This window comes from Engystomops pustulosus, chromosome 6 (assembly GCF_040894005.1).
Source record: "Engystomops pustulosus chromosome 6, aEngPut4.maternal, whole genome shotgun sequence".
In the NCBI taxonomy this organism is placed as follows: Eukaryota; Metazoa; Chordata; class Amphibia; order Anura; family Leptodactylidae; genus Engystomops; species Engystomops pustulosus.
The window spans coordinates 7,187,003-7,213,903 of record NC_092416.1 but is presented as its reverse complement, the minus strand read 5'-3'; the positions used below and the strand labels follow the sequence as shown (position 1 = coordinate 7,213,903).

At 43.5% G+C, this 26,901-nt stretch overlaps 2 protein-coding genes across 2 annotated transcripts in view; both read left to right on the top strand.

Annotated features, from left to right (window-relative positions):
* The first annotated feature begins 577 nt into the window (after window positions 1–577).
* Window positions 578–13,878, top strand: LOC140134544 (uncharacterized). Its single transcript, XM_072154935.1, has 7 exons — window positions 578–704; window positions 4,580–4,696; window positions 5,942–6,091; window positions 7,028–7,168; window positions 7,254–7,385; window positions 7,866–8,018; window positions 8,218–13,878. Exons 1-7 carry the CDS (start codon window positions 593–595, stop codon window positions 13,296–13,298), a joined length of 5,886 nt encoding a protein of 1,961 aa, XP_072011036.1. The 5' UTR covers window positions 578–592; the 3' UTR covers window positions 13,299–13,878.
* Window positions 13,879–16,600: 2,722 nt separating this feature from the next.
* Window positions 16,601–26,901, top strand: part of LOC140065333 (uncharacterized) — a 48,300-nt gene continuing 37,999 nt past the window's right edge. The window contains exons 1-4 of the mRNA XM_072112923.1: window positions 16,601–16,731; window positions 18,888–19,016; window positions 21,863–21,988; window positions 23,495–23,647. Coding sequence (XP_071969024.1) covers window positions 16,683–16,731; window positions 18,888–19,016; window positions 21,863–21,988; window positions 23,495–23,647 — 457 coding nt within the window. The 5' untranslated portion in view covers window positions 16,601–16,682. The remainder of the gene's footprint in view (window positions 16,732–18,887; window positions 19,017–21,862; window positions 21,989–23,494; window positions 23,648–26,901) is intronic.

The window sequence follows — 26,901 nt, the reverse complement described above, 5'->3', positions numbered from 1 at the left end:
CCCGATTTTTGTTGCCTGTTGCGCCACAATCCAATTGCGTGCGCCAAAAACCCAGGGCAATTCGGCGCAAAACGGAAATATTCGGGAAACCCAACGAAAGTGCGGCATTCGGACCCTTAGTAAATGAGCCCCACTGTGTTAGCATTTTAGAACGTTTATCCTGTTTCTGTTAGATTGGACGTTACCCTGCACATTTTTCCATTGCAGTCACTGGTAACACTGGTAACACACGGCGGTCACCTTACTCCTCAATGTCCAGGAGGTACATCCAGAGGCAAAATTATAAAAAAAAATGCTGATCATGGGTAGTTTGGGTCCCTGAGAGTCATCAGGTCTTTGATATGAGTTTCACTATAACCTGATAGTGATGACACAAGAGCTGGAGACTACATGGAATATTTGGTAACTTTCTACCCCCCTCCCTCGTCCTGACTGATGCCCTTTGCATTGGGAATGTTTGCAGCGATCTCCAAGCAGATAATCCTCCTCTCGTTCGGCACCAAAATATTAATTAGTACCTTGGACGGTTTTCACATGTGTTACTCATCCTCAGGGATACAGGGAGGGGAGGCTCGGGCGTATCTGATGGGTGATGCACAGGTATATATACCTGATGCTGCGCCCCAGGTCACCGCACAACGGGGGAGCGCACATCATGGAGAGGTCCCTGCTGCTGGGCTGCCTCCTGGCACTGGTCATTCCAGGTAAGTGTCACTGCCCTTAATTTGTGGATAAAAAAACATAATTTTAAAATTAGCCCTTCCCTTTAATTCTAAATAAAGGGATATGACTCTGGAATGTGTGATGGTCCTAAAACTCGAAAAACTTTATTTTTTATATAGTAATAATAATAATAATACACAATAATATACAATATTTTGGAGTAAAGTATCAAAAATGGGCAAAAAATTTCGGAAAACATAGACATTTATTGTATGTGACATCACAAATTAACAAATTAATTAATTAAATTAACTTAAAGAAATATTTGGGTTATAGATGGTCCATGACAAACTCTGCTCCTCTACGTCTGTATCTTAGACCCATCCTACATAGCGATGAGTAAGAGAAATCCTAATGTTCCGTCTACTTTTGGGCAGGATGAGAAAACACTGATCTCAGTGATATTGATCTACGTATCATAGGTGAAGACTTAATTAAGTTAGAAGTTCTGGGCGCGGTTGAGAATCCTCTGGGTGGAAGAGCGAGCGGGAGGTGGGTGGGAGGCAGAAAATGAAATATCGTTTACATCCCGTAGAAAAAAATTAATGAAGCAAGAGAAAGTGCTGATGATCTGAGGCTGTAATTACTGTTATTAATAGTCCTCGGTTTGGGCGCGGTGGATTTTGTATGAGCGCCAGATGTGTGATAATGCAGCGGCCACGCCTTGTGCGGAGACATTAGCTTCTTAGGCGAAACTGTGGCTGATAAGACTAGAACTTGATAACTAGAGGACACCCGGCTCTCAGTCCTTTAAAGGGTCTTAAAAGGAACTGTCCATTGTGCTACTACCTTAGTCATAATACTGATTTGCGATTGAGAAAAACTGATGATGAAAATCTTGGAGCCCATTTAATCATTAACAAGAAATTTCTGTGTCCAGAGTAGTCATTGATAGTTTTCTCCAGTAATGGCTCTAGTTAAAAACCTATTACTAAATCCAATAAAGCAAATTATAGGGACTGTGAGAAACTGGAGAAGTTACAAAGATGGTTAAAGCAGTCACAGAGATGATGGGGTATGTTGGGTACCCATTACGGTACCACTTAAAAACAAAAACAGCAAAGCTTCCAATGCATATGCGAAATATTCTTATTAAAACAGAAGAAAATTATTTAAAAAATAGCTTTATAACAATAAGGGTCAACATATGGAATGTCTTTGAAGACATGTATAACCTTGGCACTTGACCCTTGGCGGAATTCTGTTGTCTATTACTACATGGAGTCATTGGCAAGAGTATTTCCCAATGACCTCATACTTGGCCAATGAGTATATATTATTATATGATGATTGAAAACTACCTATCATAGGATCAGATGATGTAGCCAATGTAGGATAAGTATTATATATAATATAGCACCCATATGTGGACATTCCTAGTCTGTTTTGGTCTGTTTGTTGTGTTTTTTGGAAAGGCTACTATAAGATTTGTCAATGGTAGAGCCCCATACTGATGTACATATGTCTTATAATAAGTTATTATCAGAACAAAATGAATGAAAAATATGGATCCAGCTATTAATGGACACCATCCAAGCCCCACAGATTCCACCCATCCTAATGGGGTATGTCTGGTGCCCATTATAGTACCTAAACATAGTACCAGACAAAAAAGCTTATTGAGCCTGTGACAAAATGTGAACATATACCGTACTAACTAAAAGAAACAATTCTCAAATATGCATTGGTATGACTAAAGATTAGCATAAATAATACTTTCGAAGACCCACTTAGCCTTGGCATCTAGCATCTAGCTATTACAAATGATTACAACACAGCTTAGTGTGGAAGTGATCTGTAATTATAGATGGAATTAATCAAGGTTAATTGGGACTGGACACCCATATTAATATATGGATTATCCCGTTCTGCCAGGGAGTGTAACATTTTTTCCCGACTTTGGACTGGCTAATAGGTTTTCTAAGATGATGAAAATCAAATACCTCATAATTATCCCCATACCTCATCCTGATCCATCATAGAAGCAGAATACAATAACGAATGAGAAAGAAGTCTTTGTCTCTTGGAAGACACCAACAGGGCTCCACATAAGACTTTAATAGGGTTGGTTGGGTGCCCATTACAGTACCCTAAATTCTGCAAAAACACTTCAATATTTAATAAAATATTATTTTAATAATATTTAATAAAATAATAATATTTAATAAAACCCTGATTGAAACAAAAATGTACAGAATTGCACACAAGTTACAAGGGCTCAGCCAACACAAAGCATTTGAAGCCCCTTTCAACCATGGAAAAAGGCTTTTGCAAACTACAGACTGTGGTCATTGAGCATGGTTTAATAATAATAATTCTTTATATAGCGCCTACAGATTCCGCAGCACTGTACAAAGCATGTCAAATTGGCCCCTGTCCCCATGGGGCTCACAATCTAAACAACCTACCAGTATGTTTTGGAGTGTGGGAGGAAACCGGAGTACCCAGAGGAAACCCACGCAAAAACGGAGAGAACATACAAACTCTTTGCAGATGTTGACCTGATGTTGACTTGAACCCAGATCCCCAACGCTGCAAGGCAGAAGTGCTACCCACTCAGCCACCGTGCCGCCCTATGGTTTCAGATGTGCTGTGGATGTGGCTCTGGTCTCATTATGTTTGCTCTCACTTAGGCTACATTCACACTGACGTATGGAGGACGTACATACGGCCGACGTATATACGGCCGATATACGTCCTCCATAGACGTCAATGGGCGCACGGCGCCCTACAGGAGCGGTACGGTGCTGCACACATGCGGCACCGTACCGCTCCGTACCCGGAAAAAGATAGGACCTGTCCTCTCTTTCTCCGTAGTACGGCGCCGTGCGCCATTAATTCCTATGGAGAGGGGCGGGGGTGAGCTGCGCTCACCTGCTCCTCCTCTCCCCGTACACTGCCGTTGCCCGCTACGGTACGATACGGGCGGGCAACGGCAGTGTGAATATAGCCTTAATGCGCAATTTTAGTACCTATTATACCATATTACAGCACCATTTAAAGAAGAAGTCCTCTGTAATTAAGAATTATATAAATCAAGGTTAATTGGGACCAGGAAGTTATTGCCCCTTTATGTTTGTACAGATAACATCTTCTACAGTTTATAAAACAATCCGGATCACTGACCTATTACATAACACACAAGTAACCTGCCGGGGTGTCACTTACTGGGGAAGAATTTCAGCATCGGGTAATAATTACATATTATACCCTAATTATAGATGTTCCTTTGCATTTATGAGTTCTGTGTAAATAAACCCTACAAGGCAACTAAGTCACTGCCCTTTTATACATGAAACCACACGCCCTGTATCCGGAGCAATCCAAATAAAACTATAAAATAGAACACTCAGCTGCGAAGATTTTCACACCCTTCAATAAATAACTTTGCATTGTTAATGAAGTGTGTATCAACTTTCAACACCTGGACTTGGTTACAATTAAATACAGCAATTTGTCCACTTTTGGAAATGTTGTGGTGCTACTTCACAATGTTGACAAATGGTTTACATGACAAAGAGCTTTATTTATTATCAAATGAGACATGATATACTAAAAAGATATGGAAGACAGAACCGACCGTTCAATTAGACATACAGGGCCTGCAAAATGATAGGTACCGTAATGGGTACGGCACAGACCCCATTGTGGTCTGTCCACTGTGGGGCTTTGTTAGGATCAGTCAGTAGAATTAGAATCTTAAGAATTAATAAAATTCTTCTGCTTTTTATGATGTAAAGAATGGCACAGTAACTATTATTGTATTGTATCACTATTATTGGTACAAATATAGAAAAATAATGGGACGTTATGGTTCAAGCTTATAAACTATCTTCTGTTTTTCCTTTTTTTTCAGCCAATGCTTTAAAGTGTCACACCTGTGTAGGTAATGGTAATGAGTGCAGTTCAAGCGAGGTGACATGTCCTGAGAACAGTGACCAGTGCTCCACCAGCGTCATGAACATAGACTCCTGTAAGTGGACCTTTATCATTGTAGTATCTATTGTAGAGGCCGGGGGGTTAACCTATTAATTATGAATTGTAAAAATAAGTGACTTCATATTTGGGCAATTAAACTAATGAAACTGAATTTTAGTTCAGTAAATATTTAGGCAAAAACTGGGGGAAATTTTAATGGTAGTTTATAAAAAAAGGGCTTTAAACTAAAATAAATTTTTCCATGGGCCAACTTAAAAAATGGAATCTGTGGACCCATGCTTCATCAACCTTTTGGGAAAGGTGTCTTAGACTATGGGGCAGATTTACTTACCCGGTCCATTCGCGATCCAGCGGTGCGTTCTCTGCGGTGGATTCGGGTCCGGCGGGATTCACTGAGGTAGTTCCTCCGACGTCCACCAGGTGTTGCTGCTGCGCTGAAGAGCATCGGAACGCAATGGAGTACACCGTCCTATCTTGGGTGAAGGTAAGCGGCAGTTTCCCGAATCCGTCGGTTTTTTTAACGGCCTCGCCCCCGATTTCCGTTGCGTGCATGCCGTCGCCGATGCGCCACAAACCAATCGTGTGCGCCAAAATCCCGGGGCAATTCAGGAAAAATCGGTGCAAATCGGAAATATTCGGGTAATGCATCTGGAAAACACAAATCGGGCCCTTAGTAAATGACCCCCAATGAGTTTTAATGAGTGGATACAAACCACAAAGTTTGGGTCTGTGCTGTGCAGGTTCAGGTCCATCAACATGGTCATCAACGTCTAGAACATTGACCTTAGTACCTCTCACTTGGGTTGTCTTCCAATGAACCGCCAAGCCCCATTATTGTGTTAGAGCCATCATCCACTGACTCCCCTGAGAAAAAGTCAGGGTCTGTCCATAATGTGAACAAAGAATTTTTTTTGTCTAAATCCACATGAGAGAGGGCAAATCTTATGGCCTCGTTGTCCTCCCGGTGGAGGTTTTGGTGCAATTTTAAATATTGTTTAAAGTTTTTTTTTTTGGCCAAAATATTTTTCACCTTTTTTCGGGATCTACTTTTAGAGTGGGCATAAAAAACTGCTTTAAAATGTATTTTAAAAAAGTTCAGCGCACAGATAAAGTCAACAGCAGTTAACACCGGACGGTATACTTGGTTTTAGCTGTCATGGAAGGGAGCAGATCCTTCATGATGTTGGGTTTCATGTCTTTTGAGTACAATATTCAATCATCAATAGTAACTTGCGGATACATTTTCATGTGATCTAACATTATTCCCTTTCTTATGAAGTTCCTTGTAAGGTTCAGAAAATTTTCAAGGGCTGCATTAACTCCAACACAACCAGCAAGAAGATATCATTATCCCCAGACCCGTTGATCACGATGTCCCTGCAGCAGGAAATGTGCAAATCAGACCTTTGTAACACACAAGAAACAACAGGTACAGTGCGGGGTCAATTTCAGGAACCTTTGGTGGGTGTCAAAGATCTTCAAATATTGAAGTAGTGGTAGCTCAGAGATGGATGAGTGTGGGTGACGACTTTAGGTGGGTTTTAGCTGCAGACCTTATTATGGGCGTCTGTTACAAGGGCAGTTGTAGAATATTTTGGTAAATATAGACTGTAAATGGTCTAGTTATGTAAAAATGATCCATAGAATAAGATTTAGAGTGAATTTCATCTCCCTAACTTGGAGCCATGTCATCTCTTGAGGTATGAAGACTCTTTGTCTTTCAGCTTCCCAAGGACGTCATGTTTTCCCAGAATGGGACTGGTAGGGGAGGTAGTCACTAGGGCAGTGATGGCAAACCTTTTCGAGTTTAAGTGCCCAAAGTGTGACCCAAAACCCACTAACTTTTCCCAAAGTGTCAACATGGCAGTAACACAACTGCCTGAGTGTCCTAATACCATTCAAAGACGTTAGGGCCCCCCTGAACAGGAAGTATTGTGGAGGCCTGGGGCAAGTTCTCTAATAGCTCCAAACCGTCCCTAATCACTCCTTCTCACTATTCCTACAGTCCCAGGTAGCCTAGGTTGGGTCTCTTTAAAATAATGCAGGCAGGCTGTCTGAGACTGCAGTTTGCCATGTCTGCCAATCTCTGTGCCCGGGAAACAGCCTGAGTGCCCACAGAGAGGTCTCTAAGTGCCACCCCTGGCACACGTGCCAAAGGTTCGCCACCACTGCACTAGGGTTTATCCTTTCCCATCATCAGTCATAATGATCATAGTCAAAATTATAAATCTAATCTTTTTGACCAGAACAGTTTCATAATAAGGTTTCACAACATGTATAATAAAAGATGCACCTAGCCAACAAATGATCACTTGGTGGATGAGAAGGGTTTGCTGTATTTTGACTATCATGAACATAATTTCAGATCCTGTCTCAGATGAAAACGATCTCCACTGTTACTCGTGTATATCTCCTGGTCGCGGCTGCAACAGTGACACCATGAAGCAAATGAAATGTAAGGGAGATCAGAACCAGTGCGTGGACCTGAAAGTCGTAGGTTCCATTGGTGAGTAGAAGGACCATGGCAAGGACTTGCAGAGGCACATTAATATATCTCCCCTAATTCTCTCTCTAATTCTTACAACTTCAAGGTGACTTAGAGGACGTCAACATAAAAGGATGTGGGCACATCCCGTCTCATAAAAAGAACATGGCTTTCTCCAGTCAAACATCTTCTGTGTCGGTCCAATGCTGTAAAGAAAACTTTTGCAATAGTGTCAAAGGTAATGGCCAGAGTGGAAAATTTTCGAAAATGGTCGGAGCTTTATGAGTTTTGTAAAAACTCTCAACATTAACAGGATAAAAAAAGTGGTTCTGGAAGTTAGGAAAAGTTCCCTAGGGGCCTTTTCAGGGTTTTTTAACAAAAATATTGCAATGTTGAGAGCATCTGTTGAGCTCCATCAAGATTTTTTTTGTGAGTTTTCTCATTTTAGGATCATCTTAGCTTTTTTGTTGTATTGGGCATATGAAGGACAAGGGCAACTGGAAAAGAAAATTCTGAAGACTCTAGAGCTTAGTTTTTACACTGCAATATTTTAAAGATAAATTTATGGAGATCTTAGGTCTTCTGGTGATGGTAGAAGTAGAGGGAGATGCCCAATTGCTTCCTGTACTCAACAAAATGCGTATGGTCTTTTATTGGTCATAAATGATACTCAAAGACCAAACAAGTCAGATACTAATGCATCATGTCCTTATTCTAGATCCTCCACCCGAAGACAAGACGCCCAATGGAGTACAATGCTACAGTTGCAACACACTTGATGGAGCCAAATGCTCACCTGACGAGATAGTAAAAGCCCAATGCTATGGAGACCTAACATCTTGCTTAGAAGTTGCAGGCACCAGCACGAAAGGTAACCAGCTGATTCAGAATTTTTTTTTTTCTTTTTGGTGCTCATTACTTCTCTTATAATTAACAGTAAAGAAGAGCTGAAAATAAGAAGGCCTAAAGAGGCTGCTACGTCTACAGTATATCACAGCACCAGTGTATGGAACGTTACTGGAGCCTGTATGGTGATACCTTCACTACTAATACTTTAATTGTTTTTCTAGATGGACGTTCTATACCCATGGTGATCAAAGGCTGTGCCTCCCCATCCATATGTGACAGCCTGGTGCTTCCCTTGTTACAAAAGATGGGGTTCGTAACCGTAAAGTGCTGCAATCAGAGTCTCTGCAACAACCAATTTTCAGAGAGCGGTTTTAAAGAAAGTGGATATTTACCCATAGGAAATGATTCTCCAGGAACAGGTATCCAACACACATCTGGTGATGCTCATGGTGGAAATTACAGGAGATATAGACACTCTGACATCAAAACAGGACCTCATACCAATCACCAACATGGCAGCGGTAGTTACAATTATGATGGTTACAGTGAGTCTAATGGCCCCAAAATGTCTCCTGGAAACAGCAATGATGAAGGCATCAAGGGTGGTTCGTGGAACAGTAACAGTGGCTATCCCAAACCATTTCCGAATGAGTTTAGCAACACTGATGCCATATATAACCCAAGTATAACAGAATCCGACCTTTACCAAGGAAACTCAAACAATGATATGTCAGTAAAGAACCCAAATTCGGTTTATGGCAGTAATAGCTTTTCACATGGGGATCAAAATCTAGGTGACAGTGGCTCAATCCCGGGGGTGCCCTCAACTACGCCTGATTTTACCGGTAATGCAGACAACAATGTTGTTCCAAATTCATACTATCCCAACAACTTGAACAACCCAAATAATAATGACCTTAGTGGCTTCGAGAGTGGTGGCTTCACGGAAATAGTCTACGTAGACAAGGGTGAGGATAATGATCAATCGCCCACAGTGGCTTCAGATATTGTCTCCATTGGCTATGGTTCAGTAAATAATTCTGGGACTGCAAATAATCCAAATACTGTTTTATTAGCTAATCGCAATGAGACCAGTGAATACTCATCCAACATGACAAACACTGGTAGCAATGTTAATGGCAATATCAGCAACATTCATAATTTCACATCACCGGGAGGATCAGGATATGGTGGAGAAGGTGGATCAAATTATAGTAACTCTAGTACCAATTACAGTAGCTCGGTCCCGGACGTGCCCCCAACTATGCCTGATTTAACCAGTTATGTAGACAGCAATATTGTTCCCAACTCATACGATGACAATGACACGAACAACACAAATAATGAATTTGATTACAACTGGCCTGAGGGCTTTACAGAAATAGTCTACTCTGAGATAGACTGGAATAATGATCAATCTGGTTCCCCTACGGTGGCTTCTGAAATTGTTGTCACCAATAGTTATGATTCGGTAGGAAATTCTGGGAATGGTAACAGTACTAATTCTGATACCGTTTTATTAGGTAAAAACAATGAGACCAGTGGATACTCAACCAACATGACACATTCTAGTAGCAACGTAGATGTATATGGCAATAACAGCAACACTCATAATTTCACATCACCAGGAGGAGCAGGACATGGTGGAGAAGGTGGATCAAACTCTGGTAGCTATACAAACAATAACAGTAGTTCCCTCCCGGAAGTGCCCCCAACTATGCCCGATTTTCCCAGCTATGTAGACAGTAATATTGTTCCCAGCTCCTACAATGTCAATAACATGAACAACCCAAATAATGGTGACTCTGATTATTACGAGACTGATGGCTTTACCGAAATAGTCTACTCGGAGATAGACTGGAATAATAGTCAATCTGGTTCCCCTACGGTGGCTTCCGATATTGTTGACTCAGTAGGTAATTCTCAGAATGGTAACAGTGCTTATAATCCTAATAACATCTTATTAGGTCATAGCAATGAGACCACTGGATACTCATCCGATATGACACATACTGGTAGCATTGTAAACAATGGTAAAGTTCAGAATCAGACACTCACAAACCAAAAGATCTACAATTCTGATATTAAGCAGCACATGTCAGGACAAGGCATTGATTTTTATAACACAAATATTGCTAATAATAACGGTTCTGGAAATTATATCTCCTCATCAGGAAACAGCCCCACAGGAAGTGGAAACAACCCTAACGTCAGCACTTCCGGGTCCTCTTCAATTGGTGGATACACCAATACACCGGGAGGTAATGGTTCATCACCTACTTCCACCAATTCAGGATACAGCACTGGACTGGCCAATGAATGGAATCACAACAATATTTCTTCTCATCCCAATATGGCCGTGCCTGTGGGGTATGCAAATATTCCTGGAAGCAACTACTCCTCATCTTCATACGGCAGCTCTGGTAATGGCACTGGGTTGGCTGATCAATGGATCAACAGCAATAATGCTAGTCATAATATGATAGCACCTGTAGGGTATAGCAACAACTCTGGAAATAATAACTCTGCAACCTCTTACACTGGAGTTGGGACTGGCACCCCCAATCAATTGGGCTATGACAATAGTTCTAACCATAATATGATAGTACCTGGGGGATATGCTGTGCCTGGAAGCAATGGCTCCTCAACATATGGTAATGGAACTGGAATGACCCATGGAGGGAACAATACTTATATCTCTAATCCTAATATAACAGTGCCAGGGGGATATGTAAATGTGTCTGGGGGTAATGGCTCCTCAACATCTTATGTCAGTTCTGGTAATGGTACTGGAATGATCCATGGAGGGAGCAATAGTCATAGCTCTAATATTACTGTGCCAGGGGGATATACCAATGTGCCAGGGAGCAATGGTTCCTCAACATCCTATACCAATTATGCTAATGGAACTGGAATGACCCATGGAGGTAACAATAGTCATAGCTCTAATCCTAATATAACTGTGCCAGGGGGATATGTAAATGTGCCTGGGGGCAATGGTTCCTCAACATCCTATACCAGTTCTGGTAATGGTAATGGAATGATCCATGGAGGTAACAATAGTCATAGCTCTAATATAACTGTGCCAGGGGGATATGCCAATGTGCCTGGGGGTAATGGCTCCTCGACATCTTATATCACTTCTGGTAATGGAACTGGAATGGCCCATGGATGGAACAATAGTCATAGCTCTAATATAACCGTGCCAGGGGGATATGCAAATGTGCCAGGGGGTAATGGCTCTTCAATATCCTATACCAGTTCTGGTAATGAAACTGTGGTAAATCAGGTATGGAGTAATAGTCATAGTTCTAATCCTAATATAACTGTGCCAGGGGGATATGTAAATGTGCCTGGGGGTAATGGCTCCTCAACATCCTATACCAGCTCTGGTAATGGAACTGGAATGATCCATGGAGGGAATAATAGTCATAGCTCTAATATAACTGTGCCAGGGGGATATGCCAATGTGCCTGGGGCTAATGGCTCCTCAATATCCTATACCAATTATGCTAATGGAACTGGAATGGCCCATGGAGGAAACAATAGTCATAGCTCTAATATTACTGTGCCAGGGGGATATGTAAATGTGTCTGGGGCAAATAGCTCCTCAACATCCTATACCAGTTCTGGTAATGAAACTGTGGTAAATCAGGTATGGAGTAATAGTCATAGCTCTAATCCTAATATAACTGTACCAGGGGGATATGCCAATGTGTCTGGGTCTAATGGCTCCTCAACATCATATGCAGGTTCTGGTAATGGTACTGGAATGACCCATGGAGGGAACAATAGTCATAGCTCTAATATTACTGTGCCAGGGGGATATGCCAATGTGCCTGGGGCTAATGGCTCCTCAATATCATATGCCAGTTCTGGTAATGGAACTGGAATGGCCCATGGAGGGAACAATAGTCATAGCTCTAATATTACTGTGCCAGGGGGATATGCCAATGTGCCTGGGGCTAATGGCTCCTCAATATCCTATACCAATTATGCTAATGGAACTGGAATGGCCCATGGAGGGAACAGTAGTCATAGCTCTAATCCTAATACAACTGTGCCAGGGGGATATGCCAATGTGCCTGGGTCTAATGGCTCCTCAACATCTTATGCCAGTTCTGGTAATGGTACTGGAATGATCCATGGAGGAAACAATAGTCATAGCTCTAATATAACCGTGCCAGGGGGATATGCCAATGTGCCTGGGGCTAATGACTCCTCAATATCCTATACCAGCTCTGGTAATGGAACTGGAATGACTAGTGGAGGGAGCAATAGTAATAGCTCAAATTCTAATATGACGGTGCCAGGGGGATATGCCAATATCCCTGGTAGTAACAGCAATAGCTCTAACACTGTTATGCCAGGAGGAGGCTATGGAAATACCAATGGGTCATACCCTAGCTCTGGCTCTGGCAATGAAACAGCATGGATATATAGCAGTAACTATAACCCTAATATGGCACCCAACAGTAACGGTTCTTCCGGCAGCTACAATGATATCCAGAATGTCCTCACAATGCTGAATGGATCTTTCTATAGCAACGACAGCAAAAAATTCAATGAATTGATGCAAAATAATAGTTTTTTCTCAAATCTGATGCCCCCTGGAATGAATTATAATCACTCAGGTCCATACAGTGAAAACTCATCTATCATTGACTATCTAACTAACATGGAGAACTCAATGAACATCAGTAATATCCATAACTTAACTGGCACATCCTCTGGTGGGGACCACGGGTCCTTCAATAAGAGCAATCTATATAGCAGATGGTACAATGTGTTGTATCTATTGAAATCCCATGCCAATAACTATGGCTCAGGACCAAGTCCTTCCAACAATGGATCATCTTATAACTATAACCAGAACCCAAACAATATGCCACCAGGTTCTCCAAATAGTAATGGCTTTTCTTGGCCAACAGGGTTCAATTGGCCTCCAAACATCACCAATGGAGAATATGTTAATGGACCAGTTTTTGGCAATGGCTATAACTCTTATGCAGTTCCTCCAGATGGAAACAATAATGCAGTAGGTAGTGGTGGACCATCTAATGGCCATGGTCTGAATGGGTCGGTGGTGGGTAATGGCAACTATTCAGGGACCATCTTTGCTGAAAGCGGTGACCCAAATGAGCTGGTTCCAGGTAGAAGTACGAATGATTCAACCATTGCAGGTGCGGGCAATAGTACTGAAGGTGGAAGCGGTACCGCATCTGGTAGTTCCACCGATCTACGGACCAAATCTGGGAGCTTTGTCATCTTCTCGGCCATTGTCCTGCTGGTACTTACCTGAATGTAGATCATACTGAATGCAGGCAAGGGCCGGGCGCTCTAGTTTAATGTTTTTCTAAGTTATTTTGTCTACAGTATGTGCATTGTGTGTATGTTCTCCTTTGTTGTATGTTCATTCATGGTCATTTTGAAGGATTTTTAGTGTTTTTTATGTACTGATTTGAAAAGAAAAATGCATTGTAATAAACCCCCAAAGCATCTAAGGCGTCATATACCACAGCCCTTATCAGCCTCCATACGGTGCAGCCTCATCGGCCTCCAAGATGAGATCACCCCACAAACATAACAATCACAACCAACTTTCACGACAACCCAAAAAAAACCTTTATACTGCCGATCTGACAGTCCCACCAAAATCTGGATCAAGTTTGCAAAAACATGAGAAATTCTCCAAATTCCTACTAAGCTGTGACGTCTCATATAATAACTCAGCTCCGACACCTCTGTATATATGTTTAGTTCGCTGATTGAAACCTTAATACCTCAACCTCGGCTCCTGTAAATCTGATAAATCTCAGAAATGTGATATAATTACTAGGGAAATGCATTTGACCTATGAAGTAATAAAATATGTAAATAATTTGTCTCTGTTTTTGACTGTTTTTTGACGTCTGTCCATTGGTTTGTGCCTCTGACTAAGTTAGGTGAGGCTTAGGGATAGGGTTTTATTGGGATTTTATTAAACATCTAGTACCGTTTTGTGTACACAGCTCCTACGCTTTGCAATGTGTCTCTGTGGTTAGAGATGAAGACATCACATATACCGTATATACTCGAGTATAAGCCGACCCGAGTATAAGCCGAGGCCCCTAATTTTACCACAAAATACTGGGAAAACCTATTGACTCTAGTATAAGCCGAGGGTGGGAAATGCAGTCACAGCCTCCCCAGTGTATATAGCCAGCCAGCCCCTGCCCCAGTGTATATAGCCAGCCAGCCCCTGTCCCAGTGTATATAGCCAGCCAGCCCCTGCCCCAGTGTATATAGCCTGCCAGACCCTGCCCCAGTGTATATAGCCAGCCAGCCCCTGCCCCAGTGTATATAGCCAGCCAGCCCCTGCCCCAGTGTATATAGCCTGCCAGCCCCTGCCCCAGTGTATATAGCCAGCCAGCCCCTGCCCCAGTGTATATAGCCAGCCAGACCCTGCCCCAGTGTATATAGCCTGCCAGACCCTGCCCCAGTGTATATAGCCTGCCAGACCCTGCCCCAGTGTATATAGCCTGCCGCCGCTGCTGGGCAGATTGCACAGAAGATATACAGGGGTCGCCGGAAAGGTGAGTTTAGATATATTTATTTTTTTGACTCGAGTATAAGCCGAGTTTGGGTTTTTCAGCACATTTTTTGTGCTGAAAAACTAGGCTTATACTCAAGTATATAAGGTAACTTGTTTAATGTCTACATTGTGACAGCTCCCCGGGTATCGGCTTCCTAATCTCAGCTTAGAGAACACTAATGTTTCCCTCCACCCATTGGTAATGGCATCAGTATATGAATACTCCTAGTATACACAACTGTGTGATTTGAACAGAGCCCTAGGGATTCAGAGATGTATCACATATAACTAGGGTAGCCTACAAGAAACGGAACCAACACAACCATTGGGACGTGGGTCAAAATTAATGACAGAACCCTCATAACTGGCCACCCTCTTATTATACCCTAAAAACCTTCAACATTCCTCAAATGCACATAGTAACACCAACCAAAATCCATCCACAAACTTTCCTGCACCCATGATCATTAAGCCGTTTAACGTAATATCTTAGTAAAGTAATTGATTGGTGTCATACTAGGATTTCCCTGCTGGGAGAGAGGGAGTAAGAGCTGCTTCATTATATTATAGGCAGACTGATTGTATTTCATGCAACTTGTGGGGTCCTGGTGATCAAGGGTGGCCTAGTAGAGGTGGGATCCAGATTCCCCTTGAACAGTGTTGGCGAACCTATGGCACGGGTGCCAGAGGTGGCACTCGGAGCCATTTCTGTGGGCACTCAGACCATCACCCCAGGCCAGAGTTCACTAAATAGGACCAAATCCACCAAGTCCCAGGGAACTTTAAGAGATGCTTTTCTCAGCGCTATTTTACAGCGACACTTTATTGGCTGTTTGGAACTGCGGGAAAAGTGAGAAGGTGTGGACAGGGCTGCATTAACTTTGGAGGTCCTCCTGCTGGACCCACCATTTTTCCTCTACAGAGAGACCCTGGAGAGAAGCTACAACAGCCGAGTCTGAATTTGTCTGTCAACTATATTGGTTGCCTCAGGGGGGCGATACAAGTGAAAGATGTGGATGAACAGGTAGCAATAAGTTACTGCTTAAAATGCCTTGTAGACACTTCCCGGTAAATAAGTGGATTTTGTTTGTAGTTTGGGCACTCGGTCTCCAAAAGGTTCTTCATCACTGGACTAGAAGCTTGTTCAGCGTACCAGTGATGGAAAATCGGGGAACACCTTACACTGTTAATCAGAATAGATTCTTGGACTAACTATCCTTGAGGCCCTCAAAATCTCAAGTTTACACACCACACATTCATTCTGAGATGTTCTTCCTGCATTGCTCATCTAGCCACCATTATTAAAGGAAGACATGAAGAAGGACAATGTTGGACTATGGTTCCTTTGGGGACCACCAGTTCTCCTTCACCACCATATATCTTCTATGTGCCTTGGTGGAACTCGGAAACATCAGTGGTGGATCCAAAGGAAGTGGCTGGGAAGTTGATGAGATATTTTATCATTGATGATCACCACTAGGCCTCCAAACTAGTCTTCCATTAGCCTAACCTGGGCATGTTGTAGAACATAGTTGGCACCATCCTTTGTGTAGTGGCTGGAAGCTGTAACTACAGCTCTATGACTACATCCTCTGTAGTAGGAGCCCAGGCTCTAGTTATAATTTGAGACTACTAGATGGGAGATGGAGCTTCATGCCCTGTGTTTATGACGGCCAAGTGTCCTGTGGATAGGGGATTAATAATAATTCTCAAATTATTGAATTTTTGGGGAATCATCAAAGAAACTAATACAGAGAGCTGTGGAAAAGTCCCATTGTAGGACACAGAGTCAACTGAAAAACCAAGTCAATAACCCCAGCCTCAGCTTCTGCTGCAGATCCATGGGGGAAAACAGTCTAAAAATCAGATCCCAAATCCCCCTTGGCACATACCCATAGGGTAAATTTTTGCCTCCATACCTAATGGGCTGAACAGGTCGCCCCACCTGTACATTTTTGGGGACTTCTCATTGGTGCAGCTTTTTGAGTTGTCTCCTGTTTCGCTGCTTTCTAGACGTTGTGCCAGGAGTCTTGGGCGTTCCTAGTATGTGATACAACACGTTGGCACGGGCGGTCATGCAGCGTTGTGTGCCCTGTCCTACCCTCGCTGATTATGTACGTTACACAGACGCTGCTTTTCCTGCACTTTCTTCTTGCTTCCGGTAAGTCACAGTCTTCTTTGACCCTACAGTTATATAGAAGTAGAATAAGACGACATTGTTCTACAAGTCTAACATATGGAATATCGGAAAGTGGAAAGGAAGGTCTCCTCATAGCCTGGGAGCCATAGAAGGTCATGGCTAATTATTCTACAAAAACTCTGGGGTGCAAAGGTAGATGTCACCCCTAAATCCTTACAGCTGGGGGAACCCAAACGTCTCTCTATCACATGACATGACATGTGGGTCCCTGTTTCAGTGTTTCCCCAAGATAAGTGATAACACATCTATATATCCAGCACATCTCCCCAGTGACCGGGATATATACCGTATACCGTAGCCTGTACTATGCAGGGAGCACATGTTGGTTTGCAGCCGAGCCTTCGTCTTATGTCATACAGTAAATAATTCAGTAATGGGGAATTTTCCAGATGTAACAAACAGGAAGTCATTGTCACCGCAGAATTTTATGGCGTCTTCTGTAAAGTAACAGGTTGTGTGTGATGCATCATTATAAATTGCACAATATATACAATATATACGGGTGTCTTCCTTTACCTTGGCTGACACCTGATTAAGGACAATTTCTTATTAAACCAGTTTAAAACAATATTGTGAGATGAGCACCTCAGCAGGGTCGGCTCCAGGTATCAGCAGGGTCGGCTCCAGGTATCAGCAGGGTCGGCTCCCGGTATCAGCACGGTCAGCTCCAGGTATCAGCAGGGTCGGCTCCAGGTATCAATAGGCCACTGGGCGGCAGCTCCTCACGAGGTCCCTTTGCAGTGGACTCCTATTCAGAAACTAAAACAGTCTCCTGCAGGGCTGGCGCCAGGACTGGCATACCTGAGCAAGTGCTGGGGCCCAGAGCCACTGGGGGGGGGGGCATATGGCTGTACATAAGGATACGACAGGGGGTGAGGGGTACTTTATATAAAAATAAGTGTACAGGTGGGGCAACCTGTTCAGCTATAACAAAGTGCCCAGTAGGCAAAAATGTATCCAAGGGGTGTTCTGAGGCTCTGTCGTCAAGGGGCCTACAGATGCTCTGTCACCCAGGGGCCTACTGAAACCTGGTCCCCTGTTCTCTAAAATATTCCCTAGTTTATCATCCTAAACAGCCCCCTCATGGTTATTTTATATACAGCCACCCTCACCCCCTATGGATTCCTTATGTGGCCCCCCAGCAGCTCTGGGCCCCGGCACTAACCCAGGTATGCCCAGTGCAGGCGCCGGACACCCATACGTGCATACAGGATATCTATACAAGAAAGTGTCACTACACCGAGGCATAAGTCAAGCAAACATTTATGAGAAAATGGGGTGCTTCATGTGGGACCCCAAATGTGACTCATTAACGCCTTTGGTACAATTCTAAGTCTTAACCTTCATTCATTTTTGTTAAAAGTGAAAATGCACATTAACAATATTAGGGAACGGCTGAGTTATCCTGCATGTGCCGTATGTGCAGGGTCACAATACATACGAATATCACTGGGGGTTTATTAAAGGACATGTATCACCGGATCAAGGATTGTACTCCAAACACACTGACATACTGGTGCGCACCCCCTCTGCCAAGATCTGCTCTTCTTTTAGCTTCTTATTCCTTGTTTTTTACAAAAAAAGGCTTTAAAATAATGGAAATTAGTCCGAGGGGCTCATTTGCATCGTGTTTAAAGCCCTTTTTCTTAAAAACAAGGGCATAAGAAGGTAAAAGAACAGCAGGTCCTGTCAGAGTGGGCGCGCACCAGTGTGTCAGTGTGTTTGATAGGCGGCCGTATCATCCACAACACACGGTCACGATCTGTTCTTCTATAATGTAATCCTCGTTAGATTCCATAGAGAGAATCCATTCAGATCCCGACTAATTAGTGATAATACTTAGTGTCTGGACATAAACCCGTTACATTCACTAATTGTCACTCCCCAATCCTTCCCTATCTCCACAAATACACTCAGGTAAGTACAATCAATATCCATGAAGTGATTTCTTCTTCCTCTTCATCCACCTTCTTCATTTTTCTCCACTTGTATCTTTTCCTTCTCTTCTTCCAGTTCCTGACCCATTCCTTCCTTATCTCCTCCTTCTCTCCAGCTTGTTCTTCTACCTCCGATATTTAGGTTTTTTCCTTGAGTTACGTCTTCCCCCTCGTCGTCAGGTTGTCGTGGCCTCCGGTGCTTCACCTGTCTGTCTCCTGGAGGAGCCTGTGACCCAGAGAAGACCATCATATTCCAGTGTCCTGAGCAGGAGGTCCAGTGTGTGGACGTTCAGGTTGCAGGAAGCTTTGGTGAGTAGTCGGAGAAGGACAACATTAGGGAGTGCGGCTGCACTATTCTTCACACAACACAACTTTCTGCACTGAAGGGGACGTTCTGGTGCTCAATCGGACCGTTGGACAAATTTATCAAAGTCCAACAGAATTGTCACAAGCCCCATGTTAAAGGTGCACTAGAAAATAGTTGGTGCACTCTGTCGGAGCAGTGCAGGGGAGCCAGATTAAAAAAAAAGAAGGGACGCCACAAATCATGAATCTGATGCCCCTGCATACTACACAGGACACTGCATATAGTACTCACTGCAAATAGAACACACTACACATAGTACACACTACACACAGTACACACTGCACATAGTACACCCCCTGCACACAGTACACCCCCTGCACATAGTACACCCCCTGCACATAGTACACACCCTGCACATAGTACACACTGCACATAGTACACACCCTGCAGATAGTGCACAGGACACTGCACATAGTACACACTGCAAATAGTACACACTACAAACAGCACATAGTACACACTGCACATAGTACACCCCCTGCACATAGTACACCCCCTGCACATAGTACACACTGCACATAGTACACACCCTGCAGATAGTGCACAGGACACTGCACATAGTACACACTGCAAATAGTACACACTACACACAGCACATAGTACACACTGCACATAGTACACCCCCTGCACATAGTACACCCCCTGCACATAGTACACACTGCACATAGTACACACTGCACATAGTACACACTGCACATAGTACAGACCCTGCACATAGTACACAGGACACTGCACATAGTACACACACTGCACACAGTACACACACTGCACATAGTACACACTGCACATAGTACACACTGCACATAGTACACAGGACACTGCACATAGTACACACCCTGCACATAGTACACAGGACACTGCACATAGCACACTCTGCACATAGTACACAGGACACTGCACATAGTACACACTGCACATAGTACACAGGACACTGCACATAGTACACTCTGCACATAGTACACAGGACACTGCACATAGTACACTCTGCACATAGTACACACTGCACATAGTACACACCCTGCACATAGTACACACTGCACATAGTACATAGGACACTGCACATAGTACACACTGCACACAGTACACACTACACATAGTACACACTACACATAGTACACACTGCACATAATACACATAGCACATAATACACACACTGCACATGGTACACACTGCACATAGTACACAGGACACTGCACATAGTACACACTGCACACAGTACACATACTGCACATAGTACACACCACACATAGTACACAATGCACATAGTACACCCTGCTCATAGTACACACTGCACACAGTACACACACTGCACATAGCACACACTGCACATAGTACACACTGCACATAGTACACACTGCACATAGTACACACCCTGCACATAGTACACACCCTGCACATAGTACAACCCCTGCACATAGTACAACCCCTGCACATAGTACACCCCCTGCACATAGTACACACTGCACATAGTACAACCCCTGCACATAGTACACACCCTGCACATAGTACAACCCCTGCACATAGTACACCCCCTGCACATAGCACACACTGCACATAGTACACACCCTGCACATAGTACACACTGCGCATAGTACACCCCCTGCACATAGCACACCCCCTGCACATAGTACACACTGCACTCAGTACACACACTGCACATAGTACACACTGCACATAATACACACTGCATATAGTACACACACTCCACATAGCACACACTGCACATAGTACACACCCTGCAGATAGTACACGGGACACTGCACATAGCACACTCTGCACATAGTACCCACTCTACATAGTACACAAGACACTGCACATAGTACACTCTGCACATAGTACATAGGTTACTGCACATAGTACACACTGCACATAGTACACACCCTACACATAGTACACACTGCACATAGTACATAGGACACTGCACATAGTACACACTGCACACAGTACACAAACTGCACATAGTACACACTGCACATAGTACACACTGCACATAGTACACACTGCACATAGTACACACTGCACATAGCACACACTGCATATAGTACACAGGTCACTGCACATAGTACACACTGTACATAGTACACAGGACACTGCACATAGTACACAGGACACTACACATAGTACACACTGCACATAGTGCACACTGCACATAGTACACACCGCACATAGTACACACTGTACATAGTACATAGTACACACTGCACATAGTACACACTGCACAAAGTACACAGGACACTGCACATAATACACACTGTACATACGACACAGGACACTGCACATAGTACACACAGCACATCGTACACACTGCACATAGTACACAGGACACTGCACATAGTACACACTGCACATAGTACACAGGACCCTGCACATAGTACACACTGCACATAGTACACACTGCACATAGCACACACTGCACATGGTACACACTGCACATAGTACACAGGACACTGCACATAGTACACACTGCACATAGTACACAGGACCCTGCACATAGTACACACTGCACATAGTACATACTGCACATAGTACACACCACACATAATACACACTGTACATAGTACACAGGACACTGCACATAGTACAGACTGCACATAATACACACTGTACATAGTACACAGGACACTGCACATAGTACACAGGACACTGCACATAGTACACAGGATACTGCACATAGTACTCAGGACACTGCACATAGTACACACTGCACTGTTTCTAGTATATGTCGGCCATTGACTTAAAAATCAGTATAATTGTGTAATTCCTTCCTTTTTCCCCATTCCCACAAGAGTTGCTGCATCGGATATCACTCTAAAGGGATGTCGGGAGTTTACATGTTCTACAGATCTTTCATTCTCCACCCAGAAGTCCTCAGTGTCAGTACGTTGCTGCGAGGGAAGTCTATGCAATGACCAGGGTAAGGTACACAGATTTCATGTTATTCTTGTACATTCTGGGTCCAGGGCTTATGACGCTGTATCTGAGCTCATTCATCTAACGGGATCTTCAGTTTGATCTTGACTTTCCACAAGACCAGAAAACTCGAGTCTCATTGTAAATTTCTCAGTAAATTTTTTGTCCATCTCCTATTACCCTCTTTATATTTTACAAAATGAGCCTCTGTCCTGCAAAGAATTCCTTCCCCCTCACCCCATACACAGGAGCATATCCTTAAGAAGGTGCAGAGGTGTCACGCACCCCATAGTGGAGTACTGTGCACCAGTAGCTCGAATTGAACTTTAAGGTCTAAAACTAAGACCAAGAGCTTTGATAATCACAAACACCAATAAAATCGAGATTTATCAGTCACTTTTATAGTCCTATACTTTTTTTAGGCTGGGAAAAGGAATATCACGCCTCTATTTACTCCCTTGTAAGGCAGTCTCCTTAGCATCAAGCATGACTTTCAGGAAGCCTAATGACATGATGTTGGATTAAAGCCAAACCATTAGATCTATTCCAGAACAGATTCCTTAATAAGGTGCAGAAGTAGTAGTCCTTGCCAAACCCTGAGGGCCATAAAATCCAGACCTTTCCATTGTCTGGATCTGGCGAGACAGTACCGGGCTTCAACTCTGTGTCCAGAGACGGGTTGAATGCAATGGAGATATTGGGAGTTGTATCTGAATCCCCACATCACTATTGAGCCTCTGTTACTGCTGTGCGCGTTATGTTGGTAGCCCACGTCAGGGGATATTATAAATCAGGTCAGTAGGGGTAGCCTCATAAAACTGGGTGGTTGCCACAGGAAAGGGGGCACTTTACAGGGTGGGGGCCCACAAAAGTGACATTACGCAGTTTGGGGCTCTTTAGGAGGGCATTATAATACTAGGGGTAGAGTAAGGGGCAGGACAAGGAGCGTGGCGCAGGCATAAAAATCTTCCTTCTTGGGAACACTGGTTGATCGATATGTAAAACCCCATCTGCCTCATGTGATTAAACCAGTGTTAAAGAAATCGTAGAATATATAGGGTCCTCATACAAAGTAGAATACTACTAGATACTACTAACTGCGTGTTCTTCACAGCAAATCATACAGATCTATGGATGTTGTGCTCTTTTATTTAGAATTCTGCTTCTTGCATGTCCCATAAAGCTCACATCATAGGGAGAACTCTGCAGCCATACAGTGACAGCTGCACGTTTCTCTCTGTCACCTGATTAGTTCTTAGAGGGCGCAATTATGGAGCTTGTAGAGGTGAGAAAACTTTGATAATTACATAAGATAAGAGGTCAAGGAATAATTATGCAGAATTTCTCCGAAGTTCACTACATCAGGAACTCATGAACAATGGCTACACCTAAAGTCATGGGTCATAACAACCAACGACCAGAAGCTCTTTAAACATCTTCTCTTATTTAATGTCATATTTTGCATGTAATGTGTGAAGGATAATAATTCTTTCATATCTACATTTCCCAGTTGTCCATGATCGTTACACGCAGTACAATGGATTGGAGTGCTACAGCTGCAATACAGTCAACGGTGAGGGATGTGCTGAAGAAGAAGTGACTACGACCCCCTGCTGTGGACCTCTGACTACTTGCATCGACGTTACAGGCACAAATGTGGATGGTAAGGAGCCAGGACGCCTTCTACTATGTCAGAAATGATAAAAACACTACTGACCCTACTCGGTCTCCCTATTCTGATAGGTTGTCTTCTAGTCAATCTGTTAACATTCCCAGTTGGGCCACAAGTGTCAGCAGTCGAATATGCAGGATTGGGGTTACTGATTCTGCATCTTTGATGGCTGAGGTCACCTATTTGCTACCATTGACTCATGACCGCCTACACTTTTGGCCAGCCGGGAGTGTCAACACACTCATCCAAGGACAAACCACAGTAATGGGGGGGGGGGGGCAAGGCAGGGTAAGTAACTGTTTAAAATGTTTTGTTGCCTGTTTTGCCCCAGTCATCCAGAAGTAAGCCCCAACCATTTCATGCTTAAATAATTTTCTTTGGTGGCTTTGAGGAACATCATACTGATGCAGTTAAGTTGCAAAAAGGTCATAGCCAGATAAGGTCAAAACATGGTTTGATCCCATATCTGCCGCCATCAGAATTTTTTTGACCCATTGAGCCATTGAGGATTGATGCTACTGCCTGGGATAACTGCTGATATGTGTTTGGAAGTTTATATTCAGTGTTCCTTCTGAGCTGTAGGAGGGGGCAGACATTTATTGGGGTCTAGCAACAAAAAATGTTTATCCATACGGTGAGGTTCAAGAAGGTCATGAGCTTGAGAATATTCCCAAAAAATTGCAAACATTGGGGCTCGTTTACTTACCCGGTCCAGCGGCGTGTTCTCCGTCGAGGATTCGGGTTCTGCCGGGATTCACTAAGGTCGCGCGCCTGGTATCCACCAGGTGTCGCTGCTGCACCGAGGTCCGCCGGAGTTCCCCTTCTTCGTCCCGGTGCATGTAAATGCTGATCTTGCGACACAAATTCTGCGTTTATTCCGAATCTGTCTGGTTTTCCGACGGCCAAGCCCCCGATTTCTGTTGCGTGAAAGCCGGCGCCGATGCGACACAATCCCATCACGTGCGCCAAAATCCCGGGGCAATTCGGTGCAAATCGTAAATATTCAGGAAACCCGATGAAAGTGCGTGATTTGGACCCTTAGTAAATGAGTCCCATTGTATTTAATGACATAACTATTACCTCTCATAGATGAATACACGATGCCGGTCATAACTAAAGGTTGTGCCACTCCAAACATGTGCCACAGCGACTTCCTTCCTTCTCTGCAGAACCTGGAAGATGCGAATGTTCAATGTTGTAACACAAGTCTGTGCAACGAGTAGAAGACACTCCATGAGAGTGATGACTATAAGTCATAGTAGATTCCAGAGATGGAGACACCAATCTACTATAATCTCTTCACTAAAATGTATCGAGAAAGTCTACAGTCCCTTAAACGTGGTGGACAATGGTGGAGAAGATGGTAACAGAATCTCATGCCTGTCCTAGGAGCCCAATACCAGTATTAGAGCCACGAGTGTTAATATCTTCTCCATGGAAGGAAATGTAAAATCTTGGAATTTCAAGTTGATAAATTGTTGCAAAGTGAATGTCTTCGAGTTTTGACCAATTCTAAATGTCGATGAGTTCATACACCATCAACCTTGTTGGCCGGAGTTAGACAGATCTCAGCAGAGCGGTTTATTCTTTGTTTCGAACATCTTTGGCCATCTAAAAACCCGTAACCTCTCTATTTAAGACTTGGAATGTAAAAGTTTTATAAAATTAACCTTAACTTTTTGTCATATTCTTTTTTTGGCTCTTTAGCCAAAAATCTGTAACCGACCCAATGGCGGATAACAAGGTTTTTGGTCGACGCCCTGTTTCTTGATAACAAAAACTCCAATAAAAAGTTGCTTGTTTGCATTACAATTGTCCCAGGTGACTGGTTATCTATAAATGTGTAACTGTGGATAAGAAGTGACTGAAGCTTCTGTGCATGTGATGAGTGATGAATTGAGGAAGTTGGCACTGGACCACTGGCGCTGATGTCAGACTTCTACCTAATAAAACATGAATGTAGGTAAAAGTGGAGGAACAGTAGAGCGGTCAATGATATAGTCCTTTATAAGACTGTCCTATATATATATATATATATTCTTTCCATATGTGTCACACACCCCATAGTGCAGCACTGTTGACCCTCAAATTGAACTTGAAGCCTAATCTAAGACCGAAAGCTTTGATAATCACGAATACCACTAAAACCTGGATTTATTAGTCAATGTTCTCCAAATACAAGCAGGTTTTAGAGGTGACCCCCAGAGATCATGTGCCCCGGCCTGGTGACCTGCTTTCTGGTAAAGAGACTTTTGAGTTCTCTTGGACATCATGACCCAAGAACAGTGACAAGTTCTGCATTGCCACAAGTTATGTCACAGTGGGGGCCATTTACTAAGGGCCCGAATCACGTTTTTCCAACGGGTTATCTGAAAATTTTCGATTTGTGGCGATTTTTCCTGAATTGCCCCGGGATTTTGGCGCACACGATCGGATTGTGGTGCATCGGCGCCGGCATGCACACAACGGAAGTGTCGCTGGACACGCGCTTACCTGCACCCACGATAGGACGGTGAACTTCAGTGCATTCCGATGAACTTCAGCGCAGCAGCGACACCTGGTGGACGTTGCAGGAACTGCCTTAGGGAATCGCCGGAAGACCCGAATCCAGTGCAGAGAACGCGCTGCTGGATCGCGAATGGACCGGGTAAGTAAATCTGCCCCATTATTTTAAGTGAGTTGTGAGCGCAGGGTTTTGGCTTTGAGTTCACGTCAACTTTTCCCACCTCTGCAGCCCCATCAGCTACTGAATGTGAGTTGACCTTAGTGGATAATTGGGCTGAAGTCCACACTGATCTTCTCAGCTACCTGTAATAGAATGGGGCAAGGACAAATAAAAGGTCCGACGTACGACGTTGCATCAACCTCGGTGGAGTAAGGGGGACGGATCTTATGTTTCTGATGACCATCTCACCGACTAGAGATACTGCGAAACCTCCAAATACATTTTCTAGGACGGAAGAAGGAAAAACATGCCTCGTTTAACGTCATTGTAAGGCAGCCCCCCTTTACATCAAGCATGACTTTCAGGAAGCCTAATGACATGATGCGGGATAAAACTGTAGACAGTGCTGTTTCCATGTGGTTGCATCTCATCAGAAGAGTGTAGGGAACTGGTTTAGCTGAATGAGAGGCTGGTGACTAGTCCAGGAAGTAGTTTTTATATGGTGAGGGGCTTTTGGATTCCTTTGGGTGCCATGGATCATCCCATCTGCCATATCTGAATGTTTGACCTCAAGGTGTGT